At 37.1% G+C, this 17,044-nt stretch overlaps 1 protein-coding gene across 3 annotated transcripts in view; it reads right to left on the bottom strand.

Annotated features, from left to right (window-relative positions):
• Positions 1-8,435: 8,435 nt before the first annotated feature.
• eif4g3a (eukaryotic translation initiation factor 4 gamma, 3a) overlaps positions 8,436-17,044 on the bottom strand; it is a 53,723-nt gene continuing 45,114 nt past the window's right edge. For all 3 annotated transcript variants that reach the window (XM_060857732.1, XM_060857733.1, XM_060857734.1), the window contains 12 exons: positions 16,672-16,762; positions 16,463-16,571; positions 15,329-15,531; positions 13,447-13,562; positions 12,154-12,326; positions 11,864-11,989; positions 11,142-11,223; positions 10,794-10,892; positions 10,414-10,560; positions 9,906-9,987; positions 9,506-9,652; positions 8,436-9,410 (listed from right to left, as the gene is read on the bottom strand). In XM_060857732.1, the coding sequence (XP_060713715.1) occupies positions 9,229-9,410; positions 9,506-9,652; positions 9,906-9,987; positions 10,414-10,560; positions 10,794-10,892; positions 11,142-11,223; positions 11,864-11,989; positions 12,154-12,326; positions 13,447-13,562; positions 15,329-15,531; positions 16,463-16,571; positions 16,672-16,762 (1,557 nt within the window). In that variant the 3' untranslated portion in view covers positions 8,436-9,228. The remainder of the gene's footprint in view (positions 9,411-9,505; positions 9,653-9,905; positions 9,988-10,413; positions 10,561-10,793; positions 10,893-11,141; positions 11,224-11,863; positions 11,990-12,153; positions 12,327-13,446; positions 13,563-15,328; positions 15,532-16,462; positions 16,572-16,671; positions 16,763-17,044) is intronic.

Raw genomic sequence — 17,044 nt, 5'->3', positions numbered from 1 at the left:
AATTTCTTGCTATTTTTATTACCTTTGTGCTTTTAAATGAATATCTGTTTAGTTTTTGTGAAAATGATTTGAAATCATTTTGACATTTACAAAAGAAAAACAATTGCTGTCAAAAGCATTATGTATACCATAAATCAAAATAAAGTGATGGCATCACTTTTGAACAAGTAAATATTCATCTATATAAATGTGCGCTCCACCGTTTATGGGGTGTTGAGACAACTCTAAAATTTGTCCAAGACAATTATGTTCTAGCCAGGAGTAGTAGTCAGTGTTGTATAAAGTACTAGAAAGCAATACTTGAGTAAAAGTATAGTATCGTATCGTACTAGAAAAAGACTGAAAATCACTGAAAAGACTGAAAATCACTGAAATTTTACTTTTTACTTTAAATACCTAAGTACATTAAATATCAGAAAATTACTTTTGATACTTAAGTACAGTAAATATCAGATACTTTAAGACTTTTACTTGAGTAATAGTCTTAAAGTATCTGATATTTACTGTACTTAAGTATCAAAAGTAATTTTCTGATATTTAATGTACTTAAGTATTTAAAGTAAAAAGTAAAATTTCAGTGATTTTCAGTAGGCATAAGAGCAGGGGCGGTTCTAGGATTTCATCTTTAGGGGTTTTAGCCCTCAGTGAGAATTTAAAACAAGAAGAGTTTTATATATTATATGACTACATAGTAAGCCAAAAGTTATGGTATTATTTAATGGCAAAAGTGGACACCAAAATCTTATGCATGATGTAATGATGTCAGTCTTGAATTAAATCAGTTCATGTATGTGTGCATTCTCTACAAACAAAAAAAATATTCACAAGACAAAGACCAAATCAATAAATGTTATTTTTATTTAGTATTGAATGGATTGTTTGCATTAATATTTTGTTTGTGCTATCAACTCTGGTAATAAGAATAGTGACATTTCCTGTGAAATTTTTCCGTATTTGCAGCTTTCAGCCGATTAGTGTTATAGATAAATGCCTCCAGCTCTGACTGCGCGTGCACGCTGCGTGTGCCTGTGCTTCTCCATAGAGCGTGCGGAGCTGCGTAATGCAATTTAGGAGCAGTGATTCGCTAAACCTCCCTTATTGCAGTCGCACACATTTCTTCTGATTTTATTTTGTAGTAACGAGTAACGAAGATGCTTAATGGAAATATAACTTGTAAAAGTATCCATTTTATTTAGGAAATGTAGTGGAGTAAAAGTGAAAGTTGGCATAAATTTAAATAGCGAAGTAAAGTACAGATACGTGAAATTTCTACTTAAGTACAGTAACAAAGTATTTGTACTCCGTTACATTACAACACTGGTAGTAGTCATGTGCTGAGTTTCGAATGTTCTTAAAGACCATGATGACTTGATAAGAATAAGAATCACGGAATAAGAAAGTAGTACTTTTACACTTATGAATTATTTACACTTGTCCGTAATGAGCAGAGCAGAGACTGCTGCAGTTCTGGAGCAGAGCTCAGGGACTGTTTTACGTAACAAATGGATTGCGTCATGTCCTGTGTCTATGCAGACAAATCGGGTTCTGAGTTCAGGTCATTTTAGACAACACCATCTGAATACTTTGTCATGATATGAGCAGTCTGGTATGTATTGACAACAATAATTTAGTTAATAATAATATCAATAATTAAAGTCAGAAAGGGCTGAGCATACCTCCTTGGTTGCCCAGTGTTGTTTGAGGTCCTGTGTTGTTGGAGGTGAAAAATCAACAAAAAGACTCATGATCAGAAAAAGACGTGCTAATTATAAAACCCAGGTAATGTACAGTGAGAGGCAGAACTGGAGCTTCACAAGGAAGGCCTTAAAGCTGCTGTGAGCCAGAAATGGGAATAAGAAATATGAACCCCTCTTTGCAAAGTTGTTCATCTTTTGCTCAGAGCAGAATATCATTGGCATTGTGAAGGAGGGAACATTGAGAGCAGGGGGATGAATAAAGCCTTGAGGGATGTGTGTCCAGGTGTTCTGATGTTACTTAAATGTAAATGCAAAGATGGACTGCATCTGTTTGCTCACTGGGACACTGAAAAAGGCACTACAAAGATCAATAACAGTAAAGAGTGCATGCTTATTCAGCACAAATCTTATTGGATTAACCAAAATGCCACCCCTAACCATAAGGTTTCTGTGCAGGGTTTGCAGGTATGGTGTAAGAATTTTATTGAAACACCCTGTGAAAGAAGAGATTGGATGATGTTCCCCAACCCAGTAGACAGGGGTCTGGGAACGAAGTTTGCTGACATATGGGGTAACCTGAATGTGCCCCACTTAATTAGAATGGACAAAGTGTTCATGGGATGCTAATGAAGGCTTCAGTAATAACCAGGCTGTCCCATTCAGGCATTTCAGGAGTCACCACAGAATAATTCAACAAATTATCTGGAGTACAAAGAACAACCTTGCTCAAAAAAGAGAGAAGTGTAGAAAAACCATTATGGCCTAGAAGATTATAAGGGGATGAGGGATTGACGACAAATTTTCGGTAGGATGAGAGGTTAGGATCATCCACACTTCTATGAGGGCATTTTTAGTAGTATCAGAACCAATCATTTTTAAAGGAATACAGCATTAATCAGGGCCAGTTAATTGTGTATATCTAGTCTGCAGTGTTGTAATGTAACGGAGTACAAATACTTCGTTACTGTACTTAAGTAGAAATTTCACGTATCTGTACTTTACATCGCTATTTAAATTTGTCAACTTTCACTTTTACTCCACTACATTTCCTAGATAAAATGGATACTTTTACTCGTTACTACAAAATAAAATTAGAAGAAATGTGTGCGACTGCAATAAGGGAGGTTTGGCGAATCACTGCTCCTAGATTGCATTACGCTCTGCACGCTCTACTTCAGCGTAATGTTGCCAAAGGAGGCGGAAGCACAACTGAAACCGCCATGGAAGCACCTACTGGAGGACCTCCCGTTATCGTAGACCAGGGGTGGCCAACCAGTCAGAGACCAAGAGCCACATTTTTTACTGTGTTACCGCAAAGAGCCACATCATACACATGGGCACAGGATCATCACCTTTTTTTCCCCTGCCATTTTGAGAGCGAACTTGACACAAATTGTTTACTCAAATGATCTTGCTCCTACTGGGAAACTGAGGTATTTTCATCCCACTCACATGCGCGTTTGACGAAAATACCGTATTGAACTCAAGCGAAGTGAACACGCACAATAAAAAGACACAAATACAAAATTTCGATATGAACGTTAGAGCCGCATGAAAGCGGGGCAAAGAGACGATCACCCCGACAATAGTGGTGGACAGAGTGAAGAAGATAACGTTATATATCCTTGGCCGTATTTGCAAGAAATGTTTCTGTACATTGGAATGAAAGATTCTTCCTACCGGATGAAGTGCCTCTTATGCCTATCGAAAATCACTGAAATTTTAATTAAGTACATTAAATATCAGAAAATGACTTTTGATACTTAAGTACAGTATATATCAGATACTTTAAGACTTTTACTTGAGTAATATTCTAAAAGGAAACTTTCACTTCTACCAAAGTCTTTTTCTAGTACGATACTTGTACTTTTACTCAAGTATTGCTTTCTAGTACTTTATACAACACTGGTATTTTGTTGTCTGAGTGAGTCTACCACATACAACTTGGCTGTGGGTTTGATATTTGAGTTGTGGAGAGATGAAGGGTGCTGGAGAAGCAGGTGATGACACTGTGGGACAGGCTAGAAGGAACTTAGTTTTAATGCATTCTTTCTTTTGGTCTTGGAAGTCTGGCCTTTTTGTTTTGCTTTCTTGCTTGGTCAGCATGGATAACATAACTCTTAAAGGAGTTATCACCGAGGAGAAATAAAGGACATGACCCAAACTGGCGAACGCTGCAGCCAACAGCTCTAATGGTGCTAGTAATGCTAACAGCATTATTAGTGCTTACAAGGCTAACTGTGGTAATGGCAACATGCATGTTGGGAGTGTCAGGACAGGAAGAACATTCATCATCTCAGAGCATAATGTAAGGAAGTCTTTCAGGAGAGTGAACACCAGGAAGGCAGCAGAAGGTCCTTAGAGCTTGAACTGACCAGCTAACAAATGTGTTCAAAAAGATATTCAACCTCTCCTCCGGGCAGTCAGTTATTCACATGTGCTTCAAATAGTCCATTATCATTTCTGTCTCAAAGAAACCCCAGCTTATCTGCCTCATTTATATGACTGTACATATTATGTAAAAAAATAAAATTAAAGAGAGGTTCTTCTAAAAATTAGTCTTTCTAGCTTAGTCAAATGAGCATACTAGACTAAAATAATGAAAAAGACAATTCTTTAGACTGGATGAATGCAGAGATGAGTTTTATAGTAGTCAGTGCTCAGTAAAAGTTATAAGATGGTCACAAAGAACATTTCATCAACCCCACAAACCACTGCTTCCATGTACTGTCCTTATATTTCTTTTTCTTATTTTATATAATGACTTCATCCTTAATACCCAGAGTCAAAACACTACTTACTGTTTACTTTCTGGAAAGTTTGGGCCTTTCCCCAGATACAATTACATTTCCTATTATAATTCAATCCCTGACTCTTATCCCCATCAATGTTTTTTTTTAACATTTTGCACAGTGAAGCATTTTAATCATGGTATAATCTTTAACCATCCCATTTCCATGTTAATTACTCTAAACCTGTAGCTTATTTACGCATTTTCATTTACATATTTAGCTTCGACTCGGGGTGAACTTGACATTCTGCCTTTATAAATGTGTCTCAGACTTCAGCTGCATGTTTCCCACAGGAACATCACTGCTCTGAACAGTCTTCTTGACCTTCAGTCTAACTTCAACTTCAGAGGCAGTACAATGGATGCTGCTGTACAGACTCCATCTCTCTGATAAGACTTGCCAAACTAAGGATGTTAGTTAGTTCACAAGCTACACCAACATATTCATGCTTAACAGATGCACCTTACTCCATTAAACCAATAATAGAAATAGTGATCAAAACTACTCCATGTCGTAACAATTACACAAATTTATATAGACCTAAAAATATTCCACAGTAGGCATGTATACATAGGCAGGATGAGATTGCAGGAACCAGCTGTCAAAATAAGTGAGTAATGTTTCATTTTGCAATGTGAAGAACATGTATGGGAACACTGTATCTTGATGGAAAAAGAAAACACCTACATGGCTGCACTGTGTTTAGTTTGAAACAGAACACACAGGTATGAGTGTATTGTGTTTTGGTAACAATCATTTTTCATAAATGTATATAAGCATGTGACTTAAAAGCAGGGGCATAGCCATCATTTAAAAAGTGGGGGGGACGAAATGTCTAGTGTTATCTGTTTTTTTTTTTTTTTTTTGTTTTCACTGTCGGTTATCGTCTTTACTACGGTGTATGTATGTGTGATTTACCTGCTCCTTATTATTAAAATGACATCTTTAATGTCACTATTCGTCGTCCTCGTCTCTGTCGTGTACATACAGTGACACATACTTGATATTATGTGGAATTGGCAGAGTTAAACATGCTGTAAAATCACAGTTCAACATTATCTTTATTCTTATTTGAAGGGTTTTGATAACACACTTGTTAAAACAAAAGACGTTATAAAAGAGTTTATATAACGTTTGTCAAAGCAGCTATTTTTCCTTATAATCCTTTAAATTAAAACTTGCTAATTATTCAACAAGAGCAACAGGCAGAGTTACTAAACATTGTGCAACACAATTCGGATACCATATGCCAACTTACACTGTTTGACATTTTTATAAAAAAGGACTGAAGCGTTTTTTGCCGCTTTGAGCTCATCGTAACCGAATGCTGGACCGCGGGTGCGACTCGAGCTACAGTACTGATGATGACATGACAAGTGAGTGACTGATTGCCGTGAACGTCATGTATAGACTATCTTAAACTTTCTTGTCTCTTTGAATTTTAAATCACTCTGCATTTATATACATTGATCCATTAAAACCTCAACATGTGGTGAACACAACTCTCCACTAAAAAAGTGAGGGGGACGAATTTACTTTTTATAAAAAGTGCGGGGGACATGTCCCCCGCATCCCCCGCGTGATCTACGCCCCTGCTTAAAAGAGAGGAGAAGCTTTTCTAGAATAAAGTCTGTTGGACTCAACAACCCTGCTCTACAGACTGAAATTTGCACTTTTGTTGCGATTATTACAATTGTTTCAAGGTGCCAGAGAATAGGGGAAAAACTTTTCACATCATTGGAGGGAAATATGATAAGAACTGTAATAGTTTTACAATAAAATGCAAAACTTCATCAAGCTGGATGAACATTCGATGAACAAACAAAAGAAGGTAATTTTTCATTATTTAATTTACTTCCTGCAATGTGCTCTTCAGGCCCTGAAAATTTCAATTCAATTTATTTGTATAGCGCGTTTAACAATTCACATTGTCTCAAAGCAGCTTTACAGAAGTATAGAAACAGAGAAAAAAATCTGGTTTAAAATTAAGTTACTATATACCTCTAGCATCTGTCCCTATACCTAAAGAGCAAACTGGAGGCAACGTTGGCAAGGAAAAACTCCCTGAGATGATATGAGGAACAAACCTTGAGAGGAACCAGGCTCAGAAGGGAACCCATCCTCATTTGGGTGACACTGGACAGTAAATAATGTAAATGATGACATTTCAACAGTTTAAAGTTGTGTAACCGAGAGCTGAGGAACTAATGGGTCAGTGCAAATTCTGAGCTCACCATGGACCAAACACCAATTCCTTCCTGCCAGACTTCAAATGATTGCTGATAAAGACCGACCATACAGCTGATTGACGCAACAATAGCGAAAATGTGATTTTGTGGGTTTCAAGGTGCTACAAACTTGGGAAAAGTGTTTTTCTGAAAAACACATGTATGTCGCTGAATGGGTGATTTCAGTAACTTTTTTCACATTTTTGGTGAACTATGATAAGAAATATGATTGTTTACATTAAAATGCAAAATTTCATAAACTTGGAAGACATGAAATTTGTTGAATAAACACTTAATACAATCATATATTTTAGAATTTATCAATTAAGCTTGTTTCCCATCATAGCACATTGTGCTCTTTACATGCTGAAAATGTGATTCCGTGAGTTACAAGACACTATGAGCTTGGGACAAGGGCATTTCTGACAAATGCATATGTGCACTTGAATGGGGTAGATTTCAATGACTTTTTTCACATCCTTCAGGGTGTAGCACCCACAGCAGAGAGAGGAACATACAGAGAAGCACAAGATAGGGATTAAAAATCAGGGGAAAATGCAAGGATAGCAGTGGTGGCCTTCCCAGAGGAGTGGGAGTGTAGGGAGTGTGGGTGAAGCAGAAGGCAGCACTGCCGACCCAAGTAGCGTGGCTCATCCTTTTCAGGTGGCAGAGTCTGCAGAAACACAGTAGTAGAGAGCAGCAGAAGTCAGCTACCCAGATGTACCCTCCCCTGCTGCTGAGCCAGATTCTATCGGGAGTAGACTCCCAGAGGGTGAGGAGTTTGACACCGCTCTTGATTGGCCCTTCCTGGTTTGGCAGGTTTTTGGCTGCACACCTTGCACCAACACTCAGATGAGCTATCCATGGTGCTGAAACACGGTTGTTTCTTCAGCACTGCCAGTTTAGAGGGGCGAAGAGCGGTTTTGTGTGTCTTCTGTGAGGCGGTGCGTGCTTCACCGTCACAGGGTGAACTATGATCTGAAATATGATTCAATTTTGCATTTTAATGTGACAATGATAAAGCTGGAAGAGGGGGGAATTCATTGAACAAACACAAAAGCCATTAAAAAAAATCGTTTTCTTGGAAAAAAAAAAAAGAAGCTATTTTTTGTTTGTTCAACAAATTTCACCTCTTCCAGCTTTGTCATTCAATTTTGCATTTCCTGACAAAAGCATATGTGCAGCTAAACAGCGTATATTTCAATAACGTTTTTCAAATCTGTGGGCTATAAATCTCTTCAGTTACACTTCAGATTTGGTACAATTACTTATCTGGAATCTATATAAAACAAACAGTTGTTATTAGATGATTAACCAGCCAGCACAACTAACAAAAAATGTGAATAAGATTTTGCATCACACGTCTAGATTGCATCTTACTTGTTTGTCAAGATCAGTCAAACAACAGAACAGTCTCTGGTGGCTTATTTGTATACCAACTAACAATAATCCTGCTGTTATCAATTTAAATCAATAAACCAGTTTAAATATCATTGCAATCAAATTCATAGACGTCCCGTGCCTTTCTGGTGTTGTACTGAAATCTGACTCCCCGGACAAACAATACCAAAGTATTATATATTTGAATAGCAATTATTTTAGGTCAATATGATAAAGGTATCCTTATATAAAGAAATCATCTAATTACAAGAGTATTATTAAATGTGCAACTTTGACATTTTAAGAAATACAATACTCTTAAAGAAAAACTTCTGCAATCGCTTTTATAGTGTTTAATGTATTTACAAGTTTTACATGTTCTCCAATAGGCGTTTCTCACAACCAGTCAGGGCCAACAAGAATGGTTTAAACTTGCATTAGTAGTATTTGCATCATAACCCTTCAAATCATCTAGTGTTCATAATCTTCAGGAAGTTCTCCTATTTGTGAGACCTATGCATTCTTGCATCACCTTTCTCGTGGTGACAAACCAAGAAACGCAATTAAGGGGTTACTCAAGAACATGACTTGAGAATACAGTCCATTTTCCCCTTTATGCCAAAATGCTCCTTGTCTTCAGGCTTGTTTGTCGTGAAATTCTGGAAGGGTGAGTACATTTTTCTTAATAACCATTAATATTTTGGTATTTCTGTTATTTCTATCAACATTTCTCTTACTGTGAAGATCTGCAAATGTTAAATAGACTTTGTATTTGTGAATGTTTAAAAAAATAATAAATTAAGAATTTCAAAACCTGTTTAAGTTTCTTCTTTAAAAATAACAAATGGAACAAAAATTGTCAAAATTTAAACCAAAAAATATTTTCTATTTATATTTATTTATATATATGATACAGGGTTTTTAGTGCCCCTTTGCTTCCAGAGCGAAGCATTTTAGAATCCATTCCACAAGAAACTCAGGCACTACACCATGTGTCTGGCCATGAGTGTGTGTGTGTGTGTGTGTGTGTGTGTGTGTGTAGGTAGTGTGTTTGAGTTCAGAGTGTACAGTTTTTCATTTGTACTGGCAGCGTGCCTCCACGCAGCAATAGGTGGCCGCCACCTCCTTACATCAATTGTCCTCAGACTCTTCCTCAGCCTCCCGTAACCAGGTAAAGAAGGCGGTGACAGACTTCAGCGCTATGACCTTGCCCTGCTGCTCACCCGGGTCTTTACTTGTTTCCCACTTGTAGAAAGCGTCCTCTGAAATGACATCTTCATCGTAGAGGCAGTCAAAGAACATCCTTAGCAAATCTGCGAAGGTAAAGCAAAGTGTATTAAAAAAAATAAGTCAAATTTAATTCCCTTTAATGCAAAACTAGTCAGAAAGCTGAAATGTGACCACTTACTGGGTGGTTGATCCAAGCTCACTATTAATGCTTGCAGTGCATAAAGTGCTTGTAACTGAAGCTCGGGGTCCGAGTTAAGGTACTTTTGTAACACAGGGAGGTGCTTCTGTATGACGGCTGTATCCACTCTGCAGGACGTGGTTTCATCTGCACAAGTGAAATAAAGCCAGATTAAATATTAGTGCTGCCAGTGTACTAACCCCATCGCTTTTTAACGTGCCCCAGTACTGTATTGCAAGTCAGGTAGAGTGTCTTAATGAGGTGTAGTTAATATTCATATTTGAAGGGATGAGGATGTAGTTACTTCATTTTCATCTGAGAAGCTTAAGGAGCTTCAAGAAATAGCATTATGGAGTAAAAGCAAAGTGCTACATGGAGCAAGTATCAGGAACATACTCACCTCTAACAGCTGCCTTACACACTGCAGTCATTAAAGCTCTCAGGAATGTAGAAGAGCTCATCTGAGATTCATCCACATTGGCCTGCAAGGAAAGAAATTTATTTTACATAGAAATATATATAAGGGACAAAACAACATGGTGTGCTTGTGTAGGAAATTAATCAATACTGTGGTGTGATGTGTCTTAAAGTAAAGTGCTTACTGTGAGCTTTATTATTTTCTTATAACAGCATTGGATTGCTATTATACCACAGCAACTTTCCATCAGTTACAATTTGTAATTTCATATTGAACAACAGAGTGTACGTCGTAACTGTTTATAGTTGTGTTTCACATTGTGGACTGTCCACATGCCTATTTAGTTCCTCTCGACTGTTACACCTAAAGCAGTGAAAATGGCTAAGAAAGGAATTGGGTGCAAATGTGTATGATTTGGGAAATTAAGATGATAATTAGGATGATGGAATTTGAAAAAGGGAATTGATGTGTACGTGTGTGTTTGTTTTACCTCGACCCAGTCAAATATCTGTTCATCGCTGGCCAGGTCCTCTAGTAGGAGACGCTCAAGCTGTCTGTGCAACTCATCCGTGGTGAGACTGGGTTTGGTAGCAACAGAGTCAGTAGAGGTACAGTCAGACAGTGTGAACTGCAGCTTCTGGAAGGAGGAGAACGGAAGGAGACTTTATAACCACAAAAGCAATGAATTTCTTTGCACATCACATTATTTTTACATTTTGGAACCACGTATATTTTTGTTTGGGAAGAGAATTTGGGATTTTATAAAAACAGAAAAGTCATATATCTTTACATGATAAGAAAATAATACGGGAAAAATAGTGAGGTATGTGTGAAGTATGAAAGAACTACCTGAACACCACGCTGGCTCACCTGCTTGGAGATGAAGCTTTGGAGTTCCTGCTCTTCTGACAGAAACTCACTCCAGTTAAGCTCTGCCTCCCTCCATAAAGCCCCCACTTTCTTATGGCCCTGGTGCAGGAAAAAAATGCATTGGATGCACAATTAGCCGTGAATGAACTTGAACACAGGTGTGTCACTAATCTATAAACCTATTAATCAATAACCTACTAATCAATAAATCTAGTTGTCTCTTTTTTTGGGACACTTTTTCCCCCCCCCAAAAACTCAAATGTGCATGCTCAATCACTCAATCACCCAAGGTTCCTTATTTCACAAATGCAACCATTTAATCACAATACTACTTAAATAAAATCTTACCATTTGTTTGCATAGTAGGTGAAGTATTTCCACCATTAACATGGAAGCTTTTCCCACTGGGATTAATGGTTTACTTATTTCACTGCAAAAGACAAAAAAGTTGTTTTTCCTCAAACAATAGATACAATTTTGATTGCATAATATAGTACAAACATCATAAAGGTATAAGAAATAAAACAACGGAGCATGCAGCTATAGGAACATAAACTAGTGTGATGAAGCCCAAATCTGATTATATATGCTGATTTGATATTCACTGGGACTCATAGGACTGATAAACAAAAGGATGAAGGTTCCCATGAGACATTTATTTAGCATTTTTGCAGTTTCCAGTCTCAATAATAAGAATTTTTTATAGAAACAACATTAGAATCGGCGCATTTAAAAAAAAACTGGTGATTTGTTTCTATAATATAATTCAAATTATATTTCAGCAACAAGATAAAGAGGTTTATACTTAAGAAGACTACAATAGATATTGTGTGGTAGAATGAACTATACAAGGGGAAAATGTTTTTGACTTTTCAGATGAGCTCGGTCTGTTTGAAGGCTTTTAAGTATAAAATACTTTTATAGTTCATAAAAAAAAATATTGTAACGTATAATATTATACTTTTGTAACTACATGTACAAACTAGTGCCTAAACATAATTAAACCACTCACACACAAAAAAGATACACTTACTAATCTATTTAAACCCTGGACTTGGAGCTGAACATACCTAAAGAATTCTCTCATGGGGATGCCTCCATCTTTGAGCAGAGGACAGAGCAGTTCAGCCAGATACAGCCAAATGTGGGGAATGTCTATGGCCATGTCGTCAGCCATTTCCAGTGTGTCCGCTAAGCTGGAGAACACAACAAAAACACAATGCATACAGTTTTGTTTTTCAAAATATGTGATATTTTAGACCATAATTAGAACTGTCCATTTTAATGGAAATAAAATAGTCCAGTACTGAACAAGTCTTTGTGTAGTCCAGATAAGGAGTGTGTGTTTTGCTGAACTTACCCTGCATATAGCTGAGCCAGTTGTAGGCTGCCTCTGTGGATCAGCTGGTAGACGAGCTGCCCCATGTGTTCTCGGGCAATGTGACTACGTTCCAATGTGGACTCCACCCCCACCCGCACAAACACCGCCAGCTGGGAGACCTGCTGCAGCTCCTCCACACACTGTACTGCCTCCTATACACAGTTATACACACACACAGCACTGATCCTTTACTTACACTCAGATATTAGTTCAGTGATATACTAGTTAATTCATTCTCAATTACATCGCAAGTAGGTATTCTTGACCGACTCTGAAGGAATGTAGCATAGTGAAATAGCACAGCAGAGAGTTTTGTCATATGTAAATGTGGTACGTTAAAGCTAGATATGAAATTGAAGACCTTTATCACCAAAGTGGATTATTTTCACACAAGATGATGTGCCCAATGTGTGTGCTTCTGCTTATACCACAGTGATCTGTCGATTCAATGTTTTTCAACAATGATGACATCAAAACCTTTAACTGTACATACGTACATTTCATTTTATGTAAATTACACAAAATGGCCAAAGGTTTGTGGACACCTGACCATCACATCCATGTGACAACAGAACATTCCATTTCCCATAGTTCCAGTGAAGGGTAATCTCACTGCTACAGTAGAGATTCACAATGTACAATTATGTGCTTTCACCTTTGTGACAAGAGTTTAGAAAAGAACCACATATGGCTGATGGACCGGTGTCCACATAAGATTGGCCATATAGTGTACAGTAGATTATAGACAAAACATACTGAGTTTCTCTCAACTGCATCTTTTTCTCTCTTGAGGAAAAAAGTCCCAGACATATTAATAATTATACATTTTCTTTGTTAAACAATTGTAAAAGTTTACTATTAGCTATAGACTCCAGCAGTGTCAGTCATAATTTCCTGTATATCAACAATAATAAATTAATAATTAATAATGTATTAAATAATGTATAAATGATATAATATATAAATATATAATAATGATATAACACATATAAAACATAAGAATCTTATTTTTACAGCCAGAACTGTTTCACTGAAAATAAATACACTGATTTTAAAAATTAATACCTTCTGTTTTGAGAATTCTACCTAGCTGTGGAATAACTAGCATAAAATACTGTTTCCATGTATTACTGATGTCCTCATCATGGTCAGAACACAATCATTGTGTCAATTATCATAACTACTAATACTCTGTCTGAGGCAGCTATTGTCTTTAATTTCCCTTTACAAAGCTCAGAATTATTGTAAGTGTGCAGAACCCCCCCTGCAAACCTTGAGGTCATTAATGTGCAGGAACTCATCGATGATGGATTTAGACTTCCTCTCGACCTCTTCCTCAGTCAGGACAGGCTTTGCTGGAGCCACACTCACAGACCTTTCTTTTTTGGCTGTAATGAAAAAGCAAGACAAAATGATCCTATAGATAAGTTTAAACCGCAAAAGTCCTAACGACCTGTGTGACCTCATTGGCTTTATGAAGTACCAAAATATTTTAAATGAAAAACTGTCTGCTCCCAACAAGAAGCTACAATCCTGGCGTTGTTGGCTCTTCCAGTATCAAAACATATGTCCAAATACACACTCAAAACGGCTTAGTGACCGAAGAATCAAGCTTCTGTCATGGTCATCCCTGCCTTTTGACCCAAACCCCAGTGAAAACCTGTAGGGTGAACTGAAGAGAAGAGTTCACAAGGAAAGGCTCAAAGGATTATCTGAACACATCCTATGATGAATGCTCTCAGATTCCTTGCCCTCATCAAGCCTTATATAAGACACAATACTGTAATTTCTCATTATTGTAAATAATGCAGCAGTGCCAACACCCAACATGTGGTTTTGATTAATGTATTCAGCCAGACACTACATAAAATACATTTTTCTTCACATTAATCTAGAGTACCCCATAATGAAAGTGCAAACAGAATTCTAAAAATGTCCGAGGACATCCACAGAGTTCTCCCTAAGACACCCCTGTGTGCTATTGATTGTTCCTTTGACCTCATGGCTTGGTTTTGGCTCTGATCTGCATTGTCAGCTGTGAGGCCTGACAGAGGTGTGTACCTTTCCAAATCACGTCCAGTCAATTTAATTTTAACATCTCAGCACCGATCAAAAGCAACTGGAGCTAAATGTCAAGTGTTGTTGCAGAGTCTGAATATTTATGTACAGGTGATATTTCAGTTTTACCTTTTACATACATTTGCAAACATTTCTAGAATTCTGTTTTCACTGTGTTATTATGGGGAACCGATTATTTCTAAATGCACTGTATAAATTTTTTTTATAATCCTTTAACTATATATTTTTTTTGTAACCCATTATTACCAAGGGTGCCAATAATTCTGAGGATGCATGTCAGACCCATCAGCAATCACAGGATAATCAAATAATAACATTCATGCTTAAGTTGGTAGGAAGAAAAGAAAGACTCTAAGGAACAGAATGAACAATGAAATATAAAATTGTTGGCTATGGTGCTATTAGTAAATTGGCCCATCAGCAATGTTGTCTATTGTTTAGACACATGCAAAGTAATGCAAAGGTGCCTTAAGAAATAATGAAATTACATAAAATATACAAAACTATAAAGAGCAGTAAACATTAATACACTAAACAAAAACAATGTTAATGTGTGGTGTGGCAAAGCTTTTCTTTAAAATTAGTAGTCTCAGGTACAGTTTTGTGCAGGTTATTTTACTGAGAAGCTTGAAGAATCTGTCTTCAAGGCGACTACTTTAAAACTCTAAAACAGCACTTGTGTGTGTATGTAAAAATGCAATATGCTGCTATCTTTACTGACATACCCAAAAATTCAATGTTATTCTTTGAAATATAAAGCTTTATATATTTACCCTGTAATTGAGAAATCATAAAGTGAATGTGAGAATCAGTAGTACTAAAATAGTGTGTAAGACTTTTGCCTAATACTATAGATTCTATGGTCTGACGATTTGTGGATTTGAGTGTGCAATAAATCATTCAGTTAAATTAACTGCAGCAATGTGCCAATGAACCTGCAGAAAATTTAGGGGAATACCACAACCACAGGAATTCATGGTAGCTAGTGTCTTGAAAAGGTGGCATGTGTCGAAATAGATAAGAAATACTGTGCGTATGCTTGAGCAGAGGAGTGTGTGTGTGTGTGTTATCTCACAAGGATCCTGGGACTGGCTGTGCTCAGTGTTGCTTGGTTCCTCAGACACACTTGCTTTGCAGGGTGTGACTTGTGTGTCTCTGCATGGCTCCTCAGCAGCCACACTCTCCACCAGCTCCTTATTGCTGCTACTACGATTGAGGAGCCTGGAGGGAGTTGAACTCTGATGTTTCTCACTTCGCTCCCGACCACAGCTGCCTCGGCTGAGAACGACACGGACACATAAAAGGCTGAGCTATTTTTAATTCGGTAATAATGAAGACAAACAAGACATAAGAAACCACACCAATGCTCACAATTACTGCAATAATAAAAAAAAATGCAGAGATTTCAACATGCCAGCTGGCTGATTGTGGTATTATAAAGAACACAAAAGCTGTCCTACAAACTCAGTAAAGAAGAGTTAAATCAGATGATCTATAATCTCAATCTAGTCAATTGCTGGCAAACAGGAAACTCTTTAAAGTTTGAGGCAGAATGCCGCCATCGTCTGCTTGCCAAAAAATAGAATCAATTAATGATAAAAACATTTTAATAAATTAAATATATATTGCACCGAGCCATATGTTAATCCTACCACCCACATCACTGTGCTCTACCTGTTCAATGTTGTCTGGTAGATAAACACCAGGTATATAGAACAACTGTTAATCATTCAGCAATGGACAAACAGCAAGAAGTGGCATATGATATGATAAAATCAGCAGAAGATTCACTTTTACACACATCAGCACTTGGTTTTAGACTTATACTTTCATGGCAAGATGAAGGTGAAACATTTCAGTCACAAGAAGTTCTTTTCAGAAAGCTGATATTTCTAATGAAGCTAAGAATTTCTGGTATAATCGTATATACACGTATTTAACGTAGGTATAAATGAGTTGTGAGCTTTGTGCACTTTATTTGGGCAGATGTGAAAAATCACAAAAATAGACTCATTTGGATGAATTTGGTTGATGGGATGAATTTGATGATTTCTACACTTGGAAAACGCATTTTCCAGTCTCATTTAAAATGGACACTCCTGTCAGACAATTTCTGCTTTTTTAGCTTATTTAATCGTGTGAAATTACAAACCAGAAGCATCCATTTTTCTAATAAATGTGATTTAACTGGTGATTGGGGAGTTGTTACCTTGCTAGAGGCCGTCTGGAGTCTGGGTCAGAGGTTTGGGCTGAGGGCAATGTGGACGACTGCAGAGCTGAGTAGCGGTTCAGACTGCTGCTGCTACTTGAGTGTGACTCTGCAAGCACCCATACAAGAAAGGATAAATAAGACCATCAAAAACACTAACACTGTTTAATTAAAGACCTGTCTGTCTCTAAAAGTAGGCAGATACTCACCTGAATTGCTGGCTTTGGCTCCACCACTGCTGCCCTTCACCCAGCTAAGCTGAGCCCTGGGTCCCAGCTGGATCTTATCATCAAACTGAGACTGAAAGAGAAAAGACAGAAATATGTAACAGATTAAATTTGCATTTGTTCTTTCATCTAATCACAAAGTCCGTATTCAGTATAAACAGCAATGTGCCTCCTAATACTACAAAAATGTTATTTATAAAACATTAGAATTTATTTATCCAAAAACATTACTCTCCATGAAATAATTAACGTATTTATTACTTTTAATAGTTTGATACAAATTTCCACACAAGATACGAATGTATAAGTTTTCATATGTAACTGGGAAAGTGAAGGATTGATTTGTGTATGTGCT

This window comes from Tachysurus vachellii, chromosome 22 (genome assembly GCF_030014155.1).
Source record: "Tachysurus vachellii isolate PV-2020 chromosome 22, HZAU_Pvac_v1, whole genome shotgun sequence".
NCBI classification, from domain to species: Eukaryota; Metazoa; Chordata; class Actinopteri; order Siluriformes; family Bagridae; genus Tachysurus; species Tachysurus vachellii.
The sequence above is the reverse complement of the archived record's forward strand: the minus strand, read 5'-3'. Positions and strand labels throughout refer to the sequence as shown.